The 27,082-nt window shown below is 33.0% G+C and overlaps 1 protein-coding gene across 10 annotated transcripts in view; it reads left to right on the plus strand.

Moving 5' to 3' along the window:
- Positions 1-27,082, plus strand: part of Pam (peptidylglycine alpha-amidating monooxygenase) — a 288,617-nt gene that overhangs the window by 209,267 nt on the left and 52,268 nt on the right. For all 10 annotated transcript variants that reach the window (XM_047554874.1, XM_047554877.1, XM_047554879.1 and 7 more), the window contains 7 exons: positions 3,657-3,705; positions 8,473-8,540; positions 9,569-9,649; positions 9,938-10,014; positions 10,524-10,627; positions 18,409-18,593; positions 19,643-19,714. In XM_047554874.1, coding sequence (XP_047410830.1) covers positions 3,657-3,705; positions 8,473-8,540; positions 9,569-9,649; positions 9,938-10,014; positions 10,524-10,627; positions 18,409-18,593; positions 19,643-19,714 — 636 coding nt within the window. The remainder of the gene's footprint in view (positions 1-3,656; positions 3,706-8,472; positions 8,541-9,568; positions 9,650-9,937; positions 10,015-10,523; positions 10,628-18,408; positions 18,594-19,642; positions 19,715-27,082) is intronic.

The raw sequence follows: 27,082 nt of genomic DNA on the forward strand, positions 1-27,082 counted from the left end.
TTAACTTTGAGAACGCCTAAAATGTATGTAAATATGCTTTTTAAGTTTTTACTTTGGGATAACTTTTATAATTTTGTTAAACTAAAATACCGTTATTGAACCACATATATGTTAATCCCTTGCATAAACAAAACAATTTTTTAAAGTCACAGTTAGAATAGTGATTCTGCCACCCCAGAGTTAAATAATGATGGATTTCCTAAAGCATTATCCATAATATAAAATCATATCTACACACACATGAGCACACACATTTATATACACCCCACAATATTTAGAAATGCTTTGAAATAGTGGGTAACATTGACCAAATAAGTTTGATGGAAGGAAATAACTTGGGCCATTATGCAGAATCTGTCTAGTATGATTTCAAAGTTTATGTCTTTGCTAATTTTCCTTCTATAGATTTAAATTTCTAGAGCTTTTTGTAAAACAGGGTGTTTACTTTGATCTCTGTGTACTCAATCCCACACAAGATTTACTACATTTCGACAAAATTATGTTGTTAGAATTGAGTTTTCCTTACAAGTTGTTGTTGAATGCAAGTTTAGAATTTCTGTGCTTCTTGTCCAGAATCTGTTGATTGTCTCATATTACTGCTTGAATTTTGACTGTTTTGTTATCATTGCTGATGTCTTTGACTTTCTTAGAGCATATAACATATAGTTTTTAAATACAATGGAATTAATTTTTTTTAAAAGAAGCACTGGTATGCTTTTGCTGTGTACTGAATGGTGGAACTGTGACTTGTCTTTCAAACTTGAAAATGGGAAGCAAATACCCAACAATTACATAGAAATGGCTATGGTTTAATTTGAAGAAAATCTGATAAGAGAATTATCAATGCCTTTAAAATTTGTTTCTAATTTTTGTGCTTTAAGGAAAAGCTACTCAATTTAGACATTTCTAATAAATAGTAATATCTAATAGGAAGATGCTTTGTTTTATTGCACCTGGTAATAGCTACCTGTCATGATGCTGTAATAACTTTCCTGCTACTCTTAATTTGGTGACAGCTTTTAGCCTTAATAATAAATTTCTTCAATAGTTCCTGAAGTATGTTAGCTTACTTATTAATTTCTTCCATTTAATTTTACACAAAGTTATAATAAAGAATGATTTGCCAAATTGTATAATAGAAATCAAAACATGAGCCAGGCCACTGTGGTACCTGCCTGTAATTCCAGCTACTCAGAAAGCTGAAGCAGGAGGATCACAAGTTCGTGACCATCTTTGGCAATTTAGGGAGACTCTGACCCAAAAGAAAAAAAAAAATTTAAAAAGGGCTTGGGATAAAGCTCAGTGGTAGAGCACCCCTGGGTTCAATCTCCAATACCCCTCCTCCCCAAAAAATCAAAACCTGATTCACTTGATTAATTCAATGCAAAGATATAAAAAGAATCCAAAAGACAATTTTCAGTACACTCTGAGCTTTTTGCTTGCATGTATGTCGTGAAGGAGTCTCCCTGGTTTTATGTAATTATAATAAAAACCTTAAAAATCTGACATTCAGTAATCAGTAAATAGTGTATAGGGGCTGGGCGTTTTATATGATCCTGATTTCTCTGCACACAGAATAAAATCCAGACGCTGAGTCCACTCTGTGTGGCTTGTACTCCAACTTCAGCTTTGCAACCACCTTAATTCCCTTTATTACAGTGCTTCTTTCCACAATGGCCCCTCCTGTCCCACAGGCATACCCAGTTCTTCTTTAGTCCTTTACTCTTCCTTCTACCAGGGATGTTCTTCTCCAGGTCTGTGGTGCCCCCACTTCCCTGACTCTAGTAGAGAAACAGCTGCACAGCGTCACATCCTACTGAGTACACTGGGTGACACTTTCTTGTTTATGTATTCCGTATTGGTTTTTCCCTATATGTCCTGAACCATGAGAGCAGGAAACTAGTATATATTGTTTTTCTCTGTATCCAAGTGTACTGCATAGGGCCAGGAGTACACTGGCTGCTCAGTAAGTTCAGTTTAATGGGTGATTCTTATTTCTCAAAATAACTTTATAATGCAAGGTGTTTTTAATACACATGAAAAAATGTTACCTGCAATGAACTAAGCTAAATAAGTAAGCCCCTGGAGTTTGACCTTCACCTGGTGTGAAGAAATGGTATACTTTCCACCATTCTTTTCTGATCAGTGAAGATATTTATATGATTATCAGTAAGGTCATTAGCTAATCTTTTGAAAGTAGTACAGACAAGACATATTTATTAAATCGCATGTAGTACATATAAAAAAGCCTTCTCAAAAATGAAACTTTTTTTAAAAAAAGAAGGAACTACTCTATAAGCCTTTTTATATTTAAAATCATGTGATAAATTTAAGATAAATCTGTGGTTATCATTCATTAGTATCATTGACTTTCTCCTTCTTTGAAACTCACTTGAAATTATGGAGAAAAAAACTCTCCTGAAATAATTATGGAAATAGTGCCTCCCTAAAACTGCCTTAATTTGTTAGAGATTCCTTTGTAAAATTAAAAATACAAAAAGAATGACTAAATATAAAATGCTTGTCTTTTACTTCCTATTTTTAAGATCAAAATTAATGTTATACAGAGAAATTCCTTTTGTATTTTATTTCTAAAGACTTAAGTATGATTTGTTGTGTTTTTTTCTCTATTTAGCTAAAGTAAATCAAAATATATCTTCTTAGTTACCTGTTATTATATATTTCTATATAAAGCTACCTTATCTTTTCTCACGGAAAAATAACTGAGTTAAAAAAAAAAAAAAAGACCACTAAAATCTCATTACATCTGCTGATATTTATTAGTACACTTTACTTCTTAGTGTCTAGTAGAAGTCTATCAATCTTGTACATACACGCACACAATAATTATTTGTATAAAAACTCTAAAATTCAAAATATAAACTTTTATAATTACTGAGATAAAGCATGAAGTAGGAAAAATTTAATCACTATGCAAATATAAGAAATGAATAGTGTCTTACTAATCATGATCTCTGTGATGGAGGGTCAGCAAGTTCAATAGAATTTGGATGGGTATTTTGTATTCATACTTTATTTGCACTTGGGGAAGGGAGAGAGAGGATTTTTAAGAAGTTTAGGCAGTTTTGACAAAGATAAAAGGGGTACTCAGAGGTTTTTAACTGAACTTCAGGTATAAAAAGAATGCAGATCAGGTGTTTATTTAAAAGGTAGGAATGTGCATGGCCGAGAATATGAGAAAAGGTAATTTCTATATATAAATTTGAGACATTAGACTAAAAATGATAATACCATGCCTTCAGAACCCAAATCGTGGGCTATGCAAATTATCGAAAAGTACAAAATGCAATTGTTTAGTGTCCCATGGAAAAAGTCTTTCAGTTGATCAGCTTTTTTCTGGGTGTTTTAGCAATATAGATAATGCAGAGAAGTAGCAACAACTCTTTTCTGTGAGTTGGCACATCTGCAGGAAAGCCCATAGCTGATGAGTTGATGAGTCAAGAAATACCCAAAACGTCATGAACTGGAAGTTCTTTTGTTTCTGTTGGTGGTTGAAGGAATTAATGAATATGAAGTACTTTGTATAATCATAAAGAAAATGTAACATTTTTAGGTGTTGTAACTACTTATAATTTATTAGGTTCACATCTCTTTTTCTGATTTTGTATTGAATATGTGTGTTTGTGTGTTTTCAGATAACCACAAGGACTGTTCTGGTGTGTCTTTGCACCTCACCCGTCTGCCGTAAGTCCCTCTAGTTTTCTTTTCTTTTTCTTTTTTTCTTTATATTTATTCTTTTGTTGTTGTTGTTCTAATTAGTTACACATAACTGTAGGATGCATTTTGACACATCATACATAAATGGAGTGTAACTTCTCATTCTTCTGGTTGTACATGATGTGGAATTATACCAGTAGTGTAGTCATATATGTACATAGGGTAATAATGTCCTATTCATTCTATTATCCTTCCTACCCTCAACCCCCTCCTCTTCTCTCACTCCCCTCTGTCTAATCCAAAGTACCTCTGTTCTTCCCTAGCCCCTCCCCCTCTTACTGTGAATAAACCATGTGCATATCAGAGGAAACATTCAGCCTTTTTGCTTCTTTGGGATTGGCTTACTTCACCTAGCATAATATTCTCCATCTACATCCATTTTCCTGCTTATGCCCTAATTTCATTCTTCTTTAAGACTGAGTAATATTCCATTGTGTATATAGGCCACACTTCCTTTATCCATTGTTGAAGGACACCTAGGTTGGTTCCATAGTTTAGCTATTGTGAATTGAGTGGCTATAAACATTGATGTGACTGTGTCACTGTAGTATGCTGATTTTAAGTCCTTTGGGTATAAACCAAGGAGTGGGTCAGATGGTGGTTCCATTCCAAATTTTCTGAGGAATCTCTGCTTTCCATAGTGGTTGCACCAATTTGTATTTCCACCAGCAGTATATGAGTATACCTTTTTCACCACATCCTCACCAACATTTATTGTTTCTTGTATTCTTAATAATTGCCATTTTGACTTAAGTGAGGTGAAATCTCAGTGTAGTTTTGATTTGCATTTCTCTAATTGGTAGAGATGTTTGAACATTTTTTCATATATTTGTTGATCAATTGTATTTCTTCTATGAAGTGTCTGTTCAATTCCTTAGCCCATTTATTGATTGGGCTATTATTTCAGGGGGAGTGTTAAGTTTTTTGAGCTCTTTACATATCCAGGAGATGAATTCTGTATCTTTTTTTTTTTTTTATTTTTTTTTTATTTTTTTTTTTTTTACGTTTACATAGGGTAATGATGTTTCTTTTTTTTCCCTTCCCCCCCACCCCTCCCACCCTTTTCCCTTTATACAGTCCTTCTTTCCTTCATTCTTACCGCTCTCCTTAGCCTAACTCTAAACCTAACCCTAAACCTAATGCTAACCCCTCCCACCCCCATTGTATGTCCTCATCCGCTTATCAGCGAGATCATTCGTCCTTTAGTTTTTTGAGATTGGCTTATCTCACTTAGCATGATATTCTCCAATTTCGACCATTTGCCTACAAATGCCATAATTTTATCATTCTTCATTGCGGAGTAATATTCCATTGTATAAATATGCCACAGTTTCTTTATCCATTCATCAACTGAAGGGCATCTAGGTTGGTTCCACAATCTGGCTATGGTGAATTGAGCAGCAATGAACATTGATGTGGCTGTATCTCTGTAGTATGCTGATTTTAAGTCCTTTGGGTATAGACCAAGGAGTGGGATAGCTGGGTCAAATGGTGTTTCCATTCCAAGCTTTCTGAGGAATCTCCACACTGCTTTCCAGAGTGGCTGCACTAATTTGCAACCCCACCAGCAATGTATGAGTGTTCCTTTTTCACCACATCCTCGCCAACACCTATTGTTGCTTGTATTCTTGATAATCGCCATTCTAATTGGGGTGAGATGAAATCTTAGGGTAGTTTTGATTTGCATTTCCCTTATTACTAGGGATGTTGAACATTTTTTCATATATCTGTTGATTACTTGTACATCTTCTTCTGTGAAGTGTCTGTTCATTTCCTTAGCCCATTTGTTGATTGGATTATTTGTATTCTTCGTGTAGAGTTGAATTCTGTATCTGAGGTGCAGGTGGTAAAGATTTTCTCCCATTCCATATGCTCTCTCTTCACGTTCTTAAGAAGCTTTGTAGTTTGAATCCATCCCATTTATTGGTTCTTGATTTTACTTCTTGTGATTTAGGGGTCTTTTTAAGGAAGTCATGTGTAAGCCAACATGGTGAAGATTTGGGCCTACTTTTTCTTCTATTAGGCACAGTGTCTCTGTTCTAGTATCTAAGTCTTTGATCCACTTTGAGTTGAATTTTGTGCAGGGTTAGAGGTGGGAGTTTAATTTCATTTTGCTACATATGGATTTCCAGTTTTCCCAGCACCATTTGTTGAAAAGGCAATCTTTTCTCCAATGTATGTTTTTGGCACCTTTGCCCCATATGAGCTAACCATATTTATGTGAGTTTGTCTCTGTGTCTTCTATTCTGTACCATTGGTCTACATGTCTGTTTTGGTGCCAATATCATATTGTTTTTGTTACTGTGGTTCTGTAGTATAATTTAAAGTCTGGTATTGTGATGCCTCCTGCTTCCCTTTTCTTGCTAAGAATTGCTTTAGTTCTTCTGGGTCTCTTATTTTTCCAAATAAATTTTATGGTTGCTTTTTCTCTTTCTAAGAAGAATGTCATTAGGATTTTAATAGAGATAACATTAAATCTGTATAACACTTTTGATAGTATGGCCATTTTGACAATGTTAATTCTACCTATCCAAGAGCATAGGAGATCTTTCCATCTTTGAAGGTCTTTCTTCAATTTCTTTCTTTAGTGTTCTGTAGTTTTCATTGTAGAGGTCTTCCACCTCTTTTGTTAAATTGATTCCCAAATATTTTTTGAGGCTATTTTGAATGGGATAGTTTTCCTAATTTCTCCTGCAGTGGATTCATCACTGATGTATAGGAATGCATTTGATTTATGGCTGTTAATTTTATATCCTGTTACTTTGCTGAATTCATTTATTAGTTCTAGAAGTTTTCTGGTGGATTTTTTTGGATCTTCTAAATAGAATCATGCCATCAGCAAATAGTGATAGTTTGAGTTCTTCTTTTCCTATTTGTTTCCCTTTAATTTTTTTCTCCTGTCTAATTACTCTGGCTAGAGTTTCAAGGACAATGTTGAATAGAAGTGGTGAAAGAGGGCATCCTTGCCTTGTTCCAGTTCTTAGAGGGAATGCTTTCAAATTTTCTTTATTTAGAGTGATGTTGGCCTTGGGCTTAGCAATATAGCTTTTATAATGTTGAGGTATGTTCCTACTACCCCTAGTTTTTCTAGTGTTTTGAGCATGAAGAGGTGCTGATTTTTGTCACTTTTTTTGCATTTGTTGAGATGACTTTCTTGTCTTTAAGTTCATTGATGTGATGAATTACCTTTATTGATTTCCACATGTTGAACCAACCTTGCATCCCTGGAACTAACCTCACTTGATCATGGTGCACTGTCTTTTTAATATGTTTTTGTATGCAATTTGCCCAAATTTTGTTGAGAATTTTTTCATCTATGTTCATCAGGGATATTGGTCTGAAGTTTTCTTCCTTGATGTGTCTTTGTCTGGTTTTGGTGTCAGCATGATACTAGCCTCATAGAATGGGTTTGGAAGTGTTCCGTCCTTTTCTATTTCATGGAATAATTTGAGGAGTATTTGTGTTAATTCTTCTTTGAAGGTCTTGTATAACTCAGCTGAGAATCCTGGTTCTGGGCTTTTCTTGGTTAGTAGGCCTTTGATGGTGTCTTCTATTTCATTGTTTAAAATTAATCAGTTTTCTTAAATGAGCAACAACCTTAAGGTCTTTGAGAACTATTGTGGAAGGCAAATTAACCCAGACTCAGTGGCATAAACCATGAATATTTATTATCTCGGCATCCTGGTCAGGAACCTGAGCACAAAGTAGCAGGCTCCTCTGGCTGGTGTTTTCTAAAGGGTCTGCAAGCAGAGTTTCTCCTGGGGATTCAGTCATCTCAAGCCTTGACCCTGGAAGAGTCACTTCCAAGATCACTCACATGGTTGCTGGCAAAATTTATTGCTTTGCTGGGTGTTGGCCAAAGGTCTCCCTCATTTTTTTTTCCCATATGGGCTGTAAACAGTGCAGCTCACATCATAGCAACCGGCTTCCATCACAGAATGTGTATAAAAAAGCAAACAAGGGATTACATGAAAGATGAAAGCCAGAATTGTTTTGTAACTTAATCTTAAGAGGTGGCATACCATCATTCTTGACATATTCTATTTGTTCAAAATACTTGAGTACCCTTATTTGTGCCCACCCTCAAGGGGAGGGAGGGAATTAGATAAAGCATGCACGTCACAGCTAGGGATCATGACAGCTTTATTAGTCAGGCTTCTCCAAAGAAACCTGAATTAATAGATGAACAGTGAGGAAGAAAAATAATTTTTTAAGGAATTGGCTCATGCTCTTGTGTGGACCTATAAATCCAAAATCTGTAGGGCCAACAGAAAATTTTAGGGAAAGGTGGAGGTTGTTGCCTTTTTGGATCCAAAGACAATTTGTAGACAGAATTTCTTTCTTTTCAGGGGACCTCAATCTTTTTCCTTAAAGTATCTAACTGATTGTATGAGACCTGCCCACAGAATGGAGAATAAACTGCTTTACTTGAAGTCTAATTTAAATGTTATCACATCTAAAAAATAATAATAATCCTTCCTTGCAACGTCTAGACTAATGTTTGACCCATCAACCAGACACTATAACCTAACCAAGTTGACACAAAATTTGTCATAACTGAGACCATTTAGAGTCTATCTTCTATTATCTACCTCTACTTCTGATTGGTTTCATTTTAATTTTCACAAAAATAACATTCTATAAACTAATGTATTGAGATATATCCTATTTGGCCAATGAACTAGTTTTGGCATTATCACATTATTTATAAAAAGATTACTTTTTTTCCTGCAGACAGCCTTTAATTGCTGGCATGTACCTTATGATGTCTGTTGACACTGTTATACCACCAGGAGAGAAAGGTGAGTAATGATCTCTTACTATTTCCATTACCTCATCAACTAACCTATAGGAATGAACTTACAGTATATTTTTTATCAACTTTTAAAAAAAATGACCAATATTCGTATCTTAAAAATAAGCTCTTTATGGTCATTGTATTTTAAATAGATTTAATGTTGTTCTAAACCAATGATTTATTAGCTTTGCTATCTTTATTTATTGGAATGCTAAGAATTGAGACTCATGGGCAGGTAGTAGGTTGTATAAATTAAAGAATAAATCGAGTATTTTATAAATCAATCACCTATTTTTGAGGTGCAAAAGATAAACTACATAATGTGTGGCAGCATAAACTACTTTGTGGGAAGGTTCAAAATCAAGAGACTTCAAATTCAACACCAACTCAGTCTTTGAACTTAGATATATGAATTTCTCTACTTGTAAATTGAAATAATAATAGCATTTTTCCTAAACTGACAAAAATCTATGAGAATATTATTATTTATCAGTATATCTAAAGACCCTCTAACAAAAGTGTCAAATTAAATATTGTTTATTCTTACTGGTAATTTTTAAAGTAAATATTCAGTATGGTCTCTTTGTTTGGTCCATTTATCTATTATAAAAGAAATTTATTGCACTTCCACTATGAGTTACACTATAAGGAAGGAAAAGCATGTGAAATAGCCTCTTATCAACAGGAACCATTCAGTCTAGCAATATTAGTTATTTGCATTCAATTTTTCAAAAATCTTTGTTCTAAAAATAAAAGTCAGTTTTTGAGCTTCTCAACTGGATAGATTTCAAGGTAAAGATAACAAATTGATTAAATTTGTTTTTTGTGACAGGGTATTTTGATTTGTGAAGTAGGATGTTCTTAATCTGTCTTGGTGAAATGTTTGGCACAGGATAAGCGCTTACTATCTGCTGGGATTGAGTGCATGTTGACCCCAATGCCTGGCACCTTGTGATTAGCTCACTTTTAGACAAGAAGAATGTCATTTTCCAGTTGAATAGTGACTTTTGCCTGTGTTTTTCTTTCTCACAGTGGTGAATTCTGATATTTCATGCCATTATAAAATGTATCCAATGCATGTCTTTGCCTATAGAGTTCATACTCACCATTTAGGTAAGAACCTTAAGCTACATGTTAAATCATAAATATTTACCATTGTGCTTGCTAGTGCTGTAAATGTAAAATATTAATCATACTTGACCTTAAATCTGTTTCAGTCAAAGAAATTTTAGCCAGTACCTTGAATTTTTTATGCTGTTTCATCATGTTATTTTCATAAAGATACTCATTATTTGGGATTCTGAAAAGATTCAGGTTTTATTTTTAAAAAGGAAAGTAAATGTGCTTTTTGCTCTTCTGTGGTTTTATTTCATATGGTGACAATTTGTGTTTATTTTTAAGGTAAGGTAGTAAGTGGATACAGAGTAAGAAATGGACAGTGGACATTAATTGGACGCCAGAGTCCTCAGCTACCACAGGTGTGTAGAATCTAATTTAATTTGGAGAGGAAAAAGTACTAATCAGCAGCAAGTAATTTTTTAAAATCCTTATGTAGTACCTCGTTCTTTTCTCTAGCATCTAACAGTCTCCAAATTTTCCTTTATGAGAATCTGAGCTGTATAACCTGTTTTACAACTTCCATTTGGGTGCTTCCCTTATCAGTTCTCTCAATATGATCTGAACATGTTAGTGAAGTCTTTTCTGTCCCATCATTTAGTCATAAGTGTTTCAGATAGCTATTCTGTTATTACATTTACTGTGTTTTATGGAATGCATTTGTAAATATGCTTTCAAAGTCTGGTACTCAGTCGTAAAGTGAAATTGATTAATGAGAGGTGAACGCTTCTAGACAGTGAGTATCTGTGTGTGTTTCTGTCTAAGCTTCATCCTCTCCATATGCAGTGCTCCAAGCCTCACATTTTTCAAACATGTGGTTCTGGGTTTAATTGGTAACTTCAGTGGATCACTGTGTTTGTCTTCCGGGCAGGCTTTTTACCCTGTGGAACACCCAGTGGATGTTAGTTTTGGTGATATACTAGCGGCAAGATGTGTATTCACTGGTGAGGGCAGGACGGAAGCCACACACATTGGGTAAGATTCTGCACTTGCCATTATTTCAACAGACTTTTTTAGCATAAGGCATGATTACAGGTGACAGTTATTCTTGTGAATGAATTATGTTCATTTTTGTCCTGTCATGGACAATTAGAACAAACTAACATTTTATCATTACAACTGGATAACCCCCAGAATATGCTTATTTTTTTGTGCTTTCATTATTCCTGCTTCAATAATATCTTCGGCATTATACCTCTCCTTTATATAGTTAGAAAACTATATATTACTTCTTCAGACATAAAAATGAAGAAAATAACATGATTATGAAAGGCTTGTTTTTTAAGTAAATAAGGTTTGCATTTGGTCATCCTCACAAAATATTCAGAAATATGTTGTTTTTCTGCCTGATAAACTTCTGTATGTTTGATAATTTCCAGTTTTTTAGCCTACCAAATGAGGAGAATAATATGCAGCACTTTCCAAAAGGGGAAATCAAATAATTTTCAAAATACAATTCTCAAAATGCCAAGCTTCCTTGAAATAATTATGCTTTATAGTGCTAAGTGAAAATTTCAAAGTACTTGTGAACTCTTTCAAAAAAGGTAAATAGATCAAAGATTTAAAAATGAAAGACAAAGTTTCTTATCATGCTTTTTGTTAGAAAAGCATCAATGAGTCTCCTCTCTGTGTTACACTATGTTTTAAGGTATTTACTGAGGCCACTGGGAAGCTCTTGATCAGAGAGAAGTTAAAGTAAGGATCTGAAAATTTGGATTAAAATGCACTGAAGAAGACTCTTATGACAGCACTAACTGTAGTTGTAAGTGGAAAGGGAAAAGGTACTGATGCAAGTTGGAAATGGGTATTTGATGAGGATGAGAAGGATTTTATGTCACTCTAAAAGATTTTTATTTTAATAAGCACCAATTTTAAAGCAAAATATAGAACAAAGAGAAAAACATTCTCAATTTATATTAAACAAGATGCTTTTCAACAGCTTTGCTTTTGGAAAATGTGATAAATTTTAGAAAGAGACTTAAAGAGAGCAATATAATTATTAAGTTCCAGAAAAGATGAGTGTAATAAAAGGGTTGATACAGTAAGCATAATGAGATTTGAAAGGAGGAATCTGAGAGTTCACTTCTTGACATTATTTAAATTCATGGGGTAAAATGATTCAGAGGGTATTGATCAGCTTTCTCTATTTTATGTTAGTGTAGATCCACAGGAATCTTACCTAAATGCCATTGGTTATTTTATTCACCTTTGAAATAAGAAAATGAAGTAGTAAATAAATCTCTTTCAGACTATGTATTGGTTTATAAGTGTGCAAAAACTAGATTTCTTTTTGCCCCAAGGCAAAAATTACAATTTTGGGGGCTTATAATTTTGGCCAAATTCTATCTTTTGCATTTCCTCTGCAAGGTAATATCAGCCATAGAAATTAATGACTTGTTATAATACCAGGATGGGAGGCCAAAGTGATCTCTAGAGGCCTCTTTCAGTTTGATGAGTCTAGAGTAATTCTAGTCTATTTTAAAATGTGAGTTTGCTTTAGAATAATGCCTTAAAATGACTACACTAATCTAGCCTTGTATAAATCTCATGTGGGCTAAAAGAAACACCATTTTGTAATGTAAATGAAATTGAAAGGAATTATAGGAAATTAAGTTATTGGGTGAGTCCATATTCTGAATATTTAATTCATACTGCTGAAGCAGTTTTTCTTTTTTTTTTCCCAAATAGAATGGTAAACTAATAAGACAAGTTTGAATAAATTTAGACAGGAATAAAAATTCTTATAACAATGCAGAATAATTATAGCATTTAATCTGCCTTTTACTTTTAGGAAAGTAATAGCAGTAATACATCTCTATTTTGTAAAATAATAGGTACAACCTCCGAAGGGCACTACAGGGTCACAGTTGATAATGTAATCAGCCAAAAAAAAAAAAGAAAAAGAAAAAGAAAGAAAGAAAGAAACGAAATATTTTATGTTTTGTATTAAATTAAATGATACTCTGTATATCTCCCTATTTTCTTTTTCTCCCACCTCCACCTCCACCCCACGTACATCAACATGTACTTCCACTGGATACAGGCTTGAGCCCAGAGCCTGAAACACTTAGTTAAAAGTTCCACTTCCTCAAGGGTAGTGTGGGTCCAGTCAGTGACCCCTCAGTGTACCGGGAGAACTATCAGCTTCAAGTTTTAAACCTTTTTGTTCTGCAGCCACCTGAAACTAGGTTTTACAGAAAAACTGGTTATTGACAGTCGCTTACTAGAAAGATTTTCAGTTCAGTGATACTTTTGTCCAAACTAAAGGAAATAAACTCTGTAATAAGCTGGTAATTTTTGAACTAGAGAAAACTTTGCTCAGGTGGAGTAACCATGATTGATTAATAAAAAACAGTTTTAAAAATAGGTACCAACTTTCTCATACCAGGGTTTCATCTCAAAATACCACACTGAAAAATAGGTAGATTTAAGAACCACCATTTGAGAACCTATGGATGAATAAATAAAGAAAATATGGCAGTTTTACCCAATGGAATCCTATTCAGACTTTAATGAAAGGGGAAATTCTATCATTTGCAACAAGATGAATGAATCTGTAGGACATACAAAGTAAAATAATCCAGGAAGAGAAAGACACATGCCACATGATCTGTCTTATAGGTAAAATCTAAAGAGTTGAAGTAGATGGTAGAGTGATATTTACAGGGACTGGTGGGGATGGAGAGGGATCAGAAGGAAGAGAATGAGTGGTTGGTCAGAGGGTACAAAATTCCTGATAAACAAGAGGAATCGTTTTGTTTTACAACAGAAGAGTAACTATAGCCAACAGTATGTGTATTTTTAAATAGATAAGAGTAAATTTTAAGTATCTCACCATAAAAAGTGATAGGTATGCAAGGTGATGGGTATGTTTAATTTTTCTACATTGTATATATATATATATATATATATATATATATATATATATACACACACACACATATATCAAAACATCACAATATACCTCATGAGTTGCTATAATTATGATTTGTCAATCAACAGTAATACTAACAAAAATATTTTAAATAGGCAAATTTAAGACAAGATATATTAATACCTATACTTAGTGGTAAAATATATCATCCAAATATGTTTTTTAAACAGTAAATATGAATAGCATATCTTAGACAAATATATTGCACTAAAGTATATAGTGATTACAGTACTAATTAATCAGTGAAGGAGCAATATTTTGTGCCTGACTGCATTACATATTTTATATTCAATATGAGGCTTTTCTAAATTCATTTCAAATGTTTAGTCAAGTTTAAACACAAAAAGAAAGAATTTAATTAAGTCAACCAATTAAGCTAATTAAGTCAGCTAGTCAGCCTAAAAGTTTATAGGCTGAAATTTCAAATTAATTCTTGGGAACAGGTTGATAGTATTTACATATTTGGCCAATTATTTTGGTCATACTTTTCATTTAAAATGGATCATTTCATGAGAATATGAACATGAAAGAATATGACAGTGTCTAAAAAATACTCATGTGTACCAAATAGTATTTTGAAGTACATTATGTGCAAAGACATAATTATATAATAAATAATAACTCAATGTGTAAGTTTAAAGGCACCATTTTTGTAAAATTTTTTTCTTTATTTTTTTCATGTTTCATTTTAAAATTACTATTACTCATTTTAGTTATTTTCAAGCCTGGCTCTGTTGATTTAAGAGGCCTGGCTAGGAGTAAGGACTCATTAAACTAGTAGACTGTCACCACCCACACCCAAAGTGATACATTTCATACTACTTGGTACTCTCCTAAATAACTATTAAGTATCTTTCTAATATATTTTTATAAAACCCCTGACAGAAACCTGATAGATGTCAGTTGACCAACTGATACACAGAGATATAAATATTTTTCAGAAATACTACAGAAAGTATATAAATTGACCTAACTCATTATTCAGCAGTATGATATTTTAAAGGTAATATATTATGTCATAATAAGTTGCAGACATTTATTAAGCAAACTCATTCATTCTTCTATCATTTACCACATATTTTTAAAAATTTTATTATTTGGAGGCTTATCACACTGTGTCAGACTTGAAGCTTTATATTAAGCATGCCAGTATTAAAGAGGAGGTTATCATGTAAGCACTTTATTGTGAAGAGGATGAAAGATGGTGGGATACAAGTGATGCCTGCAGCCATCATTTCAGAGAGTCATGCTGACATTGGGGAATGTTAAAAAGGCCACGCAGTGGAGCCAAAGGCAGACTTGGGAAACACACCTGCCCCAGTGCTTCTGTAGATCATTCAGATTGGCAGACTTGTATTACTTATGTTGATCTCCATGAAAAATAAAAATGTGTGTGTCAAAAATCCTTCTTATAAATACAGAAAGTGATAGGTTGAAAGTAAGGGTCTTTTTGTTTTTGTTTTTGTTTTTTGGTAAAAGAAAGATGAATGTAGAATAAAATTGGCAAACTGTGATGCTGATACTAAGGATGATTTGAATCGTCACACTTTTAGCATATAATAGTTTCTCTGTCAGACAGGAGCTCAGAGTTACCTTGACTACAAGTCCAATTATAGATAGGAAGGAATAAAGCAAGACTCCTTTCTTTGTGTTTAGCTCTTTCAATGAAATTTTTCTTGTGAAGACAAAGATTCGTAGATTATTTGAGCAACTTAATTTAGTATCAAAGTATCAGTATCTCAAATGAACTATATTGGTGAAATGATTAGGATGTCTCACCAAATATGTTTGGAGATGAATATATTTATGACTGTACAATTAACATAATATGTAATTGAATTAGCGTATTGTCTATATTTGTGGATGCATGTGTTGACATATCTGTATACTTTTCACATATATATGTATATTTTTTTTCTAAAAAGTTAATTTAATGAATGGCAAGATAATTCACTTTGGAGGAAGTAACTTGGAGCATTAGCTTATATTTTTATTTTTTGTTTTCTCAAATTCACTAATTAAATAATAAAGTTTGATAATAAGTTTGACAAATTGTTATATTATTTAGAAAGTTGCAGCTTTCTTTTTGCTGCAGTTAACTGAATTTTTCAAACATGTATCTTGTGTTTGCTATTCATTATTTCTAAAATCGTAATTACTGTCTTTCTCTCCAATATGTTTTTAAATTATTCCAAATTTATAAAGTTTTACAAATTTTTATGTCATATTCTGCCTTATTATCACTTTCTATAATTTCCTTTAAAAATAAAACTGGCGTTGACTGATTTGATGATGATAGGAGTTATAAATGACTTAATAAGAGTAAATTATTTTCCTGATCATTACTTTGGTTGATAATTCCACCTAGCACATATTTCACAGTTTAGTTCTTTGTTCTCCGATTACCTTTTACTTTTTTGAAATGGACTCTTTCAGTACAATTTCTTTTCAAATGAATATTAAAAACAAGTCCTCCAAATAGACATGTGACAAGTTTATAAACACCAAAATTATATGTGGGGGAATATATATTAACAAGATATTCTAGTTAGTTATTTTGAAACTCTATGATATTAGTTGCTTTTAAAATTTCTAATAGAGTTTTCTGAAAATTTAAATTGTATGTTTTGGATGGATGGATGGATAAATAAAAATAATATAAGTAGGTATTATATGTGTTGGTCTATATATAAAGCATGTTCTATTTCTAGATACACATCTGTATGCATATCTATGGCATTTGGATAGTTCTATGTAACTGGACTACATGCACACACCTCTATTGTGTATGCAATTGTTGTGATCTAAAAGTAATAATAGATTTTTTTCCGTTTGTCTACAAACTACTTAAGAAACCCTTTTGGTTGGTAACTTCTAACCAGTGCTAGGATTATATTCCTACATAGGTAAAAATTAATTCATAAGTATCATTGTACAGTTTTTTGTATTTTATGAAAACACAACATAATAGCTCACAGAATAAATTCTTTCCATTTCTACAACAGAAGACACTCTGGCCCAGTAAACCAACAATATTTAGACCAGCGGTTATACTTTCTTGTTTTCTTTTGTTTTGTTTTCTTAACAATGAGGAAAGAGCTCTGAATACTGGTTATCACCTATGCTGCTGTGGGTGTGGATACCTTTCCTGTGAAAGTGTGAGCATTGCTGTTCCCAAACAGCGAAGCTATATGAAGATTTGTTCATGGATTAGTTGCAAGTTTCACATATTCACATATGAATTTATTAAAATGTTTCCTGTCATTAGTTTAATGCTTTTAAATGATTATTTTGCTTTTCCTTCATGCCAGAGGATTCAGTTTCTAAGCAAGAGTCACATTTTAAATTCCTTTTCCTCCTTGGTCTCCAGTATACTTCTTCCTTTTGAACAGGGAGAGGAAGTATAGAATAGGGTGAGCCTCAAGCTTATTATTTTGGCACTAGACATTCCTTTTATAGCACATAATTTTCTGACCAACTCTAAAACCATGAAAATGTGATTCTTAGGAGTGGTTGTTTTGACACCATGAAGCTATGTGTAGTGAACCTGTGTCTATTTGGGGTTGCACTTCACTATTTGCTTATATTTCATGGGAGAGGCAATTACAGTGACAGGTATCAGATTCAGAGTGAGAAACCAAATGATTTCTAAAGCATAAACAGAGCTTCTCATGACAGGGGCTTATTCCTGAGGTCTCTCAGGGGCTCTACATTTTTGAAGCTTAGAAAAATGATATCCCTGCTTGGAGAAGATTTTTATTTTTTTATTTCCCTTGCTGATGTCATAACTGTTACTATGGAGAAGTGAGTGTTGCATGACATTGTTGGAAAAATAAACAGTGATGTATTTCTGTAGAGCAAATAATCCACCAAGTAGCTTGTTTTTTATTTGTACAAGCTTGCTAAAAGCTGTCAGAACTAATAGCAAACAGGAAATATTCCTTTGCCAGAACTACTTTACTCTATAAAAGTGTTCTAAAGGTGTACTGAGCAATTCCTTCTTAATAACAGTAAAGAGACTAAAATACATAGTAGCCCATGTGAACTAAAGAAGAGAACATGCTTTGTAAGCTGTGAGACATTATTTGTACTACTTGGAACTTTTTTCTTGGAAACATCCACACCATTTTGAAATCTATCTTTAACACTGAATCATTCCACTGTGTAGCATTACCCCCAGTCAGGTCTGAGAGAAGAGATTAGTGTTGATTTCATTCTAAGTCATTCCTGAGGTGTTTTTCTTCCCTGAGGTAGCAGTCTAGTTTTGACATAACATCAGGGATACTTATGACATCTTAATGTGGTAAATGGTTCTCAGTTCATCTGACCCTGATGGAGGCTGTTGACCAAAAATAGGGTTCAAGATTCTTGGTGTTAAGAAAAAAAAACAGTTTTATTATAAATACCGTATGTCTGTTGACCTATTCTAAATGTTACCATTAAGTGAATACATGATTATTTACGAGAAAAGGAACTGCCCAGTCTAAGGGTTTTATCAAGTGGAAGAGAACTGAAGAATAAAAGACTTTAGAAGAGAAAAGAAAGTATTTCTCAACTACTGAAATACCATTTCCATGTGTGTTGTTGTCTAATATCCCTGGACTGATGGTACATTGTTAGGTGGAAATATACCTCTGACGATGTGCTTCTGACATTGAAAATTGATGGATTTTAATGAAAACTATAAAACAAATGCACAGTATCCCCACCATTGAACCCATTGTTGACAGATTTACTGCTTGCATTTTTCTTGCATTAAGAATGTATTTTATGTGAATGGCTGATTTGTTGAGTCTACTGTTTTGTTGTTTTTTGCCTGCAGTGGCACATCTAGTGATGAAATGTGCAACTTATACATTATGTATTACATGGAAGCCAAGCATGCAGTTTCTTTCATGACCTGCACACAGAACGTGGCACCAGATATATTCAGAACTATACCACCAGAGGCCAATATTCCAATTCCTGTGAAGTCCGATATGGTGATGATGCACGGTCATCACAAAGGTGAGATGGGTACTTAATGTAAAGAAGCATAGGCTTTTGTGTTTCATATTTTCATAAGTGTTTCACTTGACTATATGATTAGTATTTAAAATCATCTTTATTTCCCTCTTCAATCAACTTGTGTATATGTATTCTTATTTCCTCTTTCATATACTGTCTCCCCTTTCTGACATATCTCCATCAAAACACTTAAAAAGAAAAATATCAACCAGCGATGAAACTAATTCATTTTGGTAGCTAATCCCATAAATGTAGACCCTTCTTCATTTTAATTCATATTTTCTAGTTTCTTCATCTCATTCCTCCAATAGCCACACTATTTATGAATTTATAAATTACCAGGTTCTAAAAACTGCTAGTTTGCCAATGAAAATGGTTATCATATCCAACAATGCCTTAAATTATCTTGTTTAATAGGCCTTTTCAAGCAATGAACAAATCTTGATATTAATAATCTTGCTTTTTTGGTCTCATTCTTAGAATTGTCCAGTAACTTATTGTTCATCTGCAAAAATGGTCATATTGTCATTCCTTTAGTTTTAAAATTGCAAAACCCACACCCTCTTTTATTGCTGACATGTTATAGAGTTTTGAAGATTCAATCTTAAAATGCCAGAGCAGCTTCTTACTTCTTTCTACTGGATATTTTTTATGAGAGAAGATAGCATAGCAATCAGGTATTTCTTAAGATGCTAATATATTTATAGAAAATGCCTTAAATCTCTTAACTTATACTTGGAATGTTACTAAATTCAATTTTTAAAAAACATGAGTAGTTCTATTAAAAATTTTTTAAAATGTAGTATCATTTATATATCTCTGAAAAAAATAGTTGACTAGTTATTATGTCAGAAGTCTGGTAATTGGTAGTTATGCTGGGGGTGGAGAAGGTTGTGAATTAGAGCATTTCTACTATATAAATTCTTAATACTGTAATAAACACAAGGTCTTGAATAATATTTTTATATTAATGGCATAATTCCTATGAACTATTTAAAGTGTATAATATATGCTGCAAATTTATGCTTCATTTCTTTGATCCTTTATAGAAATAGAGAACAAAGATAAGACTGCTTTACTACCACAGCCAAAACGGGAAGAAGAAGAAGTGTTAGACCAGGGTATGTATGGTTATTTCTGTAAACAGACTTATAAAAGTATTCCTTATTCAGGTAGCCAAATTGTAAAGTCATGAGATATTTTAGGTCTCTTTGTATCAGCCTCAAATCCTATTATTGATGTTCCTATGTAATGCATAATTCATAAGGAAATGGTCAATTATTGCACTTGGTCTTAAAAGTAAAATTCATTAGTGTAATTTAGTTCTTTAGGTTTGCTATTGTAACTTTTATGTATAGTACAAATAAGTGCAAATATAATCATGAAAAATAATCATTGCACTATTTTTGAAATTTAATGACCTTTACCAATTAAGTTCTAGCATATCTTGTGTGGTATATTTGCTAACTACATTTTGAGGTTCAAGAAAAAGAAATTCAGAACTAAACCTGCATCTTGTCCTTATAAGACACTCTTCTCTGCCTTCAGCAAGGTAGGAGGGATCATTGTCTTATGCATCATAGTTCTGCGTTAAGGTGCCATCTGATGAGTCAGGAAAGCACCATTGGGCCTCTTTTCTATTTATTTAAAGGGAGAATGTTTGATGTGCATGTGTCGATGTGTTAACACTGAACAATTACTCTCATGATCTTAATTTCTTGCCAATTGTTTGGAAGATAGTGCTTTATGTTAGGGTGTTGGAGTATATTATCCTATCAAGTGATTTTTGGCCTGAATTTTAGCTTAATGTTAATACAAACATATATCTACTGACAACGTAAAGCATACAAGATATAGAATTTTTTATTAGCAGCATATAGTAGTTTCCTATTTCTCAGACATTGTCAACTGCAATTGGAATTCTTCCAAATGTATTCTATTAGTTCTAGGTCAAAGATAATACCTGTGCCCTAATTGTATTTGCAAAATGAAGAATCTAAATTTTTGAAACAAGGAAATACACTCTTGAGGACCATAAGTTAAACTCCAATCTTTAAAATCTTTTAAATTATGTAGAATATGTTCTATATTATCTTACTCTAACAAACTAACCATTTTAAAAATACGGTTTAGTTTAAAGTCATTTCTGTTTGTATTAAGTCGAAACTAGGGAGATGATTTTATACTAATGGGCTATTGAATACAATTTAAAATAGCTAATTGTATACACCCTGTTTAGATATTTGTAAGGATGTCAGTAATACCAACCTAAATATATTAGTGTTAACAGTGTTTACTGCAGTTGTACCAAAGTTTATTGAGAATAAAAACGAATTATTTTAACATTGTACACACTGTTTGAACCCTATGTCTTTAAAATAATTTGAATTATCTTAAAATTTATTTCCAAATACCAATATATATGACATAATGTGGAAGGAGATCACCATTTAGTAGATACATCTCATAAAATGATACATTTCTATGGTTTCATGGTGCTGGACTATGGTTTCATAGTTGAGTTGATCAAGGGAGACATTGATACCTCTGAAAAGTCAGAAACCCAGAGGATTTGTGAGCAAAGCAATGTTAGATTTAATCTTTTCTTTTCCAACAGTAAGATTTAGGAGATGTCATATATGCCTGCAAATCAAATTCTTTAAGACACTTTCATATTTTGCCATACATTTACCCTTTCATGTTTTATAGTACATGTAGAGGTTTAAATGTACCAAAACTCTTATTGGTTCCAGAGAATTATATGGTCATATATGAAATATTTCCCTATAGGTTCTTTTTTCTTCTACTTATGAATAAAAATTCTGTAAATAAAGTGATATAACTTGAGAAGGAAAAAAGCATTATTCTGACTCAATTTTCATACTCTAGAAAATAAGCTATTGAAATTAACAGATCCATCAATCACCTCCTGGGTTATGTGAAGACAATACTTCACCAAAGCCACTTTGGTGGCCAGTGTAGTCTTTGTATTAACCTGCTGGTCCTTGGGAACCCAACAGCTGAGAATTTAAAGAGAAGTACAGAAATATAGCCAATGCACATTTGTATAGCTAGTTCCTTTGATGTGCTAAAGAAATCAATCTATCTCCTTAAAACACACAGGACAAATATACTTACTTGTACTGAAAGAGTATGCAGAGATATTTATTTGCACAAGCATCTATATTCATTCCTCAGGGGTGTCAAGTTGGCCAAATAGCTGATAGGAGGACTCTAATCATTTAAGTATATTATGCAGTGTATGTTAATTTTTGAAGTAAGTCCTCAGTCTTAACCCATTGTTTTATTTTGATGCTCAGCCCAAACAACTTGTGTTCAGGTGTTCCTCCAGATTGTATTCATTCTTTTAATGTATTTTAATCCTGGTACATCAAAGTCCCGAATTATTTCAGTTGTTTTATTCACAAACAAACAGATATAATCTATGTTGGTCCCATAGAACATGTCAGACTCTGATAAGAAACAGAACAGTTCTGAAGCAGGAAGAAAAAGACTTAAAACACAAGAGGACATGAACTCAAAAGCAAACTCTGTACCCAGGGTGCAGTTTGTTTGCAAATGATATAAGTAATTCTACCTGGATAATAAAAACTATATATATGCATTTTATCTATTTATAAATTTTCTATTTTAATGCATAAGAAAGTCTGTAAGAAGATGAAGGTTAAGATATAATAAATACTATTAAGAAAGAAGAGTTAACCTTTACTAAAATTGTGAAAAATGAGTTGGGGGGAAGATCTTATTTCTTAAACTGAAATAAAGAAATGTAGCTGTGCACAATATGTGCATGTATAGAAATGTTACAGTGAAACCCATTAATTTGTACAATTAATATGATTGAATAATTATAATAAAAATAAAGAAATGTAGTTGTGCACAGTGGACAGGAAGTTGTGGGTATGTCCAATACAAGAGAAAAAAAATCCAAAGAAACCAAATAATCTTTTTAACATAGGTTTATCTTGTTATCCTTTTTTATCTTATTTCTCCAGGAAAAAAACTAAATGTTTTCTTTTCTCTGAAATTCTTGTCAATAAAATTGCTAACTATAAAAGTTTTGCCAGAGTATTAATTTAGAATGGAAATTAACTAGCGTTTGTAAAAGACATCTGAGTTGTATGAATTTATGTAGTGTTTCCTAGCCTCTGCTTATTCACAAACCAACCTTCAACAGCATCTACATCTGTTCTCTATAGAAGAAAGTTTGATGTAAGGCAAGTGTATCTGAGATTCTATCTCAAAAGATATAGTTACCAAGACACCAAAGAAACATCATTATAAGACAGTTTTACCTTTCAGGTTGCCTTGGGCCATGAAACAATTGGAAGAATATTAATGAGGCTTTAAGTAAGTCTGCAGGGATATTTTTAAAAAATAATGTTTATTTTTACCAATTTAAAAATAAAATATTCATTATAGAGATAATTATGTCAAATATGAATAAACAAATAAAATTGATAGTACACAGATATGTAAGTGAAAATGTATACCTGTGTATGACATATATTATAGACACATATATACATATACACATAATTTTAACATTTTAGATCATAATAAGTATACAATTTTGTTTCCTCTTTTAAAAATATTATATCTTAGCCAGGGGCAGTGGCTCACACCTATATTCCCACCAATTCAGAAGGCTGAGGCAGGAGAATCACAACTCAGCAACTTGGTGAGAACATCAGCAACTTAACATGACTGTCTCACAATTTTAAAAATAAAATAAAAAGAACTGGGGATGTAGCTTAGAGGTGAAGCAATCCTGGGTTCAATTCCCAGTACCCCCCTACACCAATTTTTAAAATTATGTCTTGCATATTTTCTCCAGTGGTAAAAATTATTGACAGGAATGATTTTTAGTTGCTCCATAATTGGTAAATATTCCTACTGATGTTAAAATAGGCTATATGTATATAGGTGAGCTTCTCTGTGAAAAAATTGATGATGTCTGTCTTCATGCAGAAAAACACTAATGAATATTCAAAACAAATGTTACCATCTTTTAAGAACATTGTAAGTGGAGAATTACCTGTGTATGTAATAAGTACAATAAATTAAATAGTAAACCCAATTGTATGGTGATTCTGGGCGGAGGAAATGAATCCCAGGAAGCTGTGTGGAAAGCAAAGGTAGTGTGAGGTCTGCAGAGCAAACACACACACACAGTGATATCACTCACTTATGTCTTATGGTTGGCACTTTTTGGTAACTACTGTACATTTTGTAAATTCTCTTTGTTTCATATGCTTTATGATTTCTTATATAAGTTTACTGTATATAAGAGCTTTCTACCAACATTGTTTAGGCAAAGAATAGGGACTGAAACTAAGAAACTTGACAGCTGCAAGCAAGAATCTACATAACTACATCTGAATCTAGTGTTTCGCTTCTTTAAAGTTCAGAATATAGATGTAGTGGTCAAATTTGTGTCAGTTATACTGGGAAGATTCAGTGTTTTTAAGAATTCAAAGCAGATCTGAAAGGTAGTGTCTACAATACCATTGTGTCCTTGTTATGGTGCATTATGCTCTGGACAACATTTCTTTTGCTGCAGAAAGGGCCTTTACCATGTTTTATTCAGTTTGCTCCAAACTCTTCTCATTGTAGTCTTTGTGCCCTCACATAATCAATCTTTCCACTCAAAGGTCAGCATAAGCTACTATATTCCCAAGGCAGGGAGAATATGACAAAAATACAATTTGTAGAGGGAAAATACTCCATGACCCCAGATAGTTAAAGGTCTTCAGACACCTTCTGTGAAACAGAATAATTTCACAGTGGTTTTATGCTAACAAAAATGAATTACCATTGGCATGTTTTATCAAATAAGCAGAATCAAGGGAACTGGTTTGCAAATTAAAAGCACAACAGCATACTGTAAGGTTTTCTGAAGTAACCATTGGTAAACATTTACAGGAGGAGTAAAACAAAGGTGGAACTTGGTAGCTAAGATTATATTTCTTTGCCTTGTTTGAAATGAGACATTCCCTTGTTCCCCTAAAAGAGGACAAGTGATTTTAGTATCATATTCTCAGCAAATTCCAAGTACTCTGCAGTTTTAAAGAAGATAACAATTCTTGTGTGTAGTCCCATTCACCAAAAATTTATCTGTTTGTTATGATTTATGAGCAGCTCACAAGTCTTTATTTATTGAACTCATCTATCAAACACAATTCCAAATACCCCCCAAGGTTCTGGGAAGCTGACTGAATGCTGTTTTGAATTGGTTTCCTAATAATGAAATAGGCAGATGTGAACCATCATTTATCACACGGTTGAGCTTTCTGATACAGATCTGTGTGCACAGTAGTTGCAAAAGCCATCATCTCCTATTTTCTCCTATTTTGCATTTTTCTCATTTTCTTAAGAAAGAGAAAAACCCACTTCTGATTGTTTTTCAATCAGATGAGTCCTATAATGGGAAAAATAATATAATAAAGTTGACTTCTCTTGTGATCCTTGAGCTAGGCATGATGATGATATGTTTTATTTCTTTAAGGCTTGAGAATAAATGTGGTAATAATAACTAATAAGTAAATAATCAATAAACCAAATTGACTTTACCCAGAAGGGAAAGTCAGTCGTGACTGAGTCATAGAACAAAATATTAAAATCTAAAATGGGATGCTTTTATTTTTCCATTGCTCACATCTCTCTTATTAATCAGTTGGGTTGCATAGTTCTAATCTCATTAGCTTGGTTATGTGGCATGTTTTGTCAGTGGTTAAACTGCTGATGAGCATCCTATTTACTCTCCATTTACCATGGAAATCATAGAGCAATAATAAAAGCTGTTTGTTTTGGGTAATGAAGTACTAGTTATTTATGTGGGAATAAGAATTTATATTCTGGAAAGTTATGAAGAGTTTTTTGCTTATTTTTAAAAGTAAAACAGCTGCCACAATTAAGAGTTTATATTGTCCAAAAATTAGAGATAATTTTTTTTTCTCATCCATTAATTTTAAAGTATTTTATTTATTAAAAAAAACTCATAGGGCAGTTTTTCAATATATGTTTCCATTTAGTTAATTCTCATCATGGTCAAGAAACTAAACCAGTGAAATTCCCCCGTTGGCAGGAGGGAACAGTGAATGGTCCTTGCTAAATAAAAAATGCCCTTTGATCCATCCAGAAGGTGGTTGATGCAGGCACACGGCTCACAGGCTGGAGTTTAGTTGGTTGTGCCTGGATTCTTCTTTTCTCGACACTTTAGCTGCCACTATAGTTGTGTTTCTTAAACACCACACCCACTCAGTCAAGTCACTTAAAAGACCAGAGACATTTCTGCCTATTATAAGATAAGAATCAAAATGTGAAGGGGTTGTTGGGGAAAATAAATGGGAATTCACTGCAGTATAAAATCATCAAGGAAGAAGTTTTATCTACTGATACAGAAACAAAGGGTGATATTTTTAACAAGTTATTTTTCATTCTAGAATCATTAAAATATCTACTATGATAGGATCAATACTAATCACTGGGAATAGGACAGTGAATAAGAAATGAGAGGTTTTTATTGCTTTCATATAAAACTACTTTTGTATCCTGTGATTTACACCTTTCTAGAGGTAATTTAAATGTATAAAAGCTATGTTTAGAACATTGTATAGGATTTGATCATAAATGTAAAGTGTCATAACCATTGTAAGTAAAAACTATTGAAAAGAGCAAAAACTCTTCTATAATTTTTTTCTTTTTTATCTTTTTTTTGGTGGGGGATTGTATGAAAAATTAAACCCAGGAACATTCTGCTGCTGAGCTACATCCGCATTCCTTTTTTAAATCTTTATTTTGAGGCAGGGCCTCGCTAAGTTGCCCAGGCAGGCCTTGAACTTGCTGTCCCCCTGCCACAGCTTTCTGAGTAGCTGGGATTACAGGTATATGCCACCATGCCTGGCCCTTCTACTTTGCATATCCATTAAAATTAGTCATTATTCTTGAAGCCAATTTTTGTGCAGATTGCTGTGATATGTATGTATTTGACTAGTTTGCAAGATTCTTATTATATGGATGGGTTAGAACAAAGAGAAACATATTCAGTTAAAGAATTAATCCAGCTCCTGAACTGAGAAGAAAATGAATTTAAAAAGTTTAAAAAATTAGTAAGATTGCCAGATATTAGGTGAATTTGTATGCAAAAGTTTAATAGTACAGGGAAGAGAGAATCCTAGATTCGCTACATTGAGCAGTTTTAGGTTTATTTGTCAGTTTTCATTACTATAACAAAATACCTGTGGAAAGGTGACTTTTTGAAGAAAAAGGATTTGTTTATATAAGCTCACACTTCTGGAGGCCTAAGAGCCCACATCCAATGATGGCTTTCCAGATGACTGAGTCCCAGTACAGAGCATCACATGGTATAAGAAGTAGAGCACACATGTGTGCTTCTTCTGGTCTCTCTTTCTTTGCCTAAAACCAGCAATATCCAATCATAGTGGTTCACACTTAAATACCTTCTG

Source organism: Sciurus carolinensis, chromosome 6, assembly GCF_902686445.1.
Source record: "Sciurus carolinensis chromosome 6, mSciCar1.2, whole genome shotgun sequence".
NCBI lineage: Eukaryota > Metazoa > Chordata > Mammalia > Rodentia > Sciuridae > Sciurus > Sciurus carolinensis.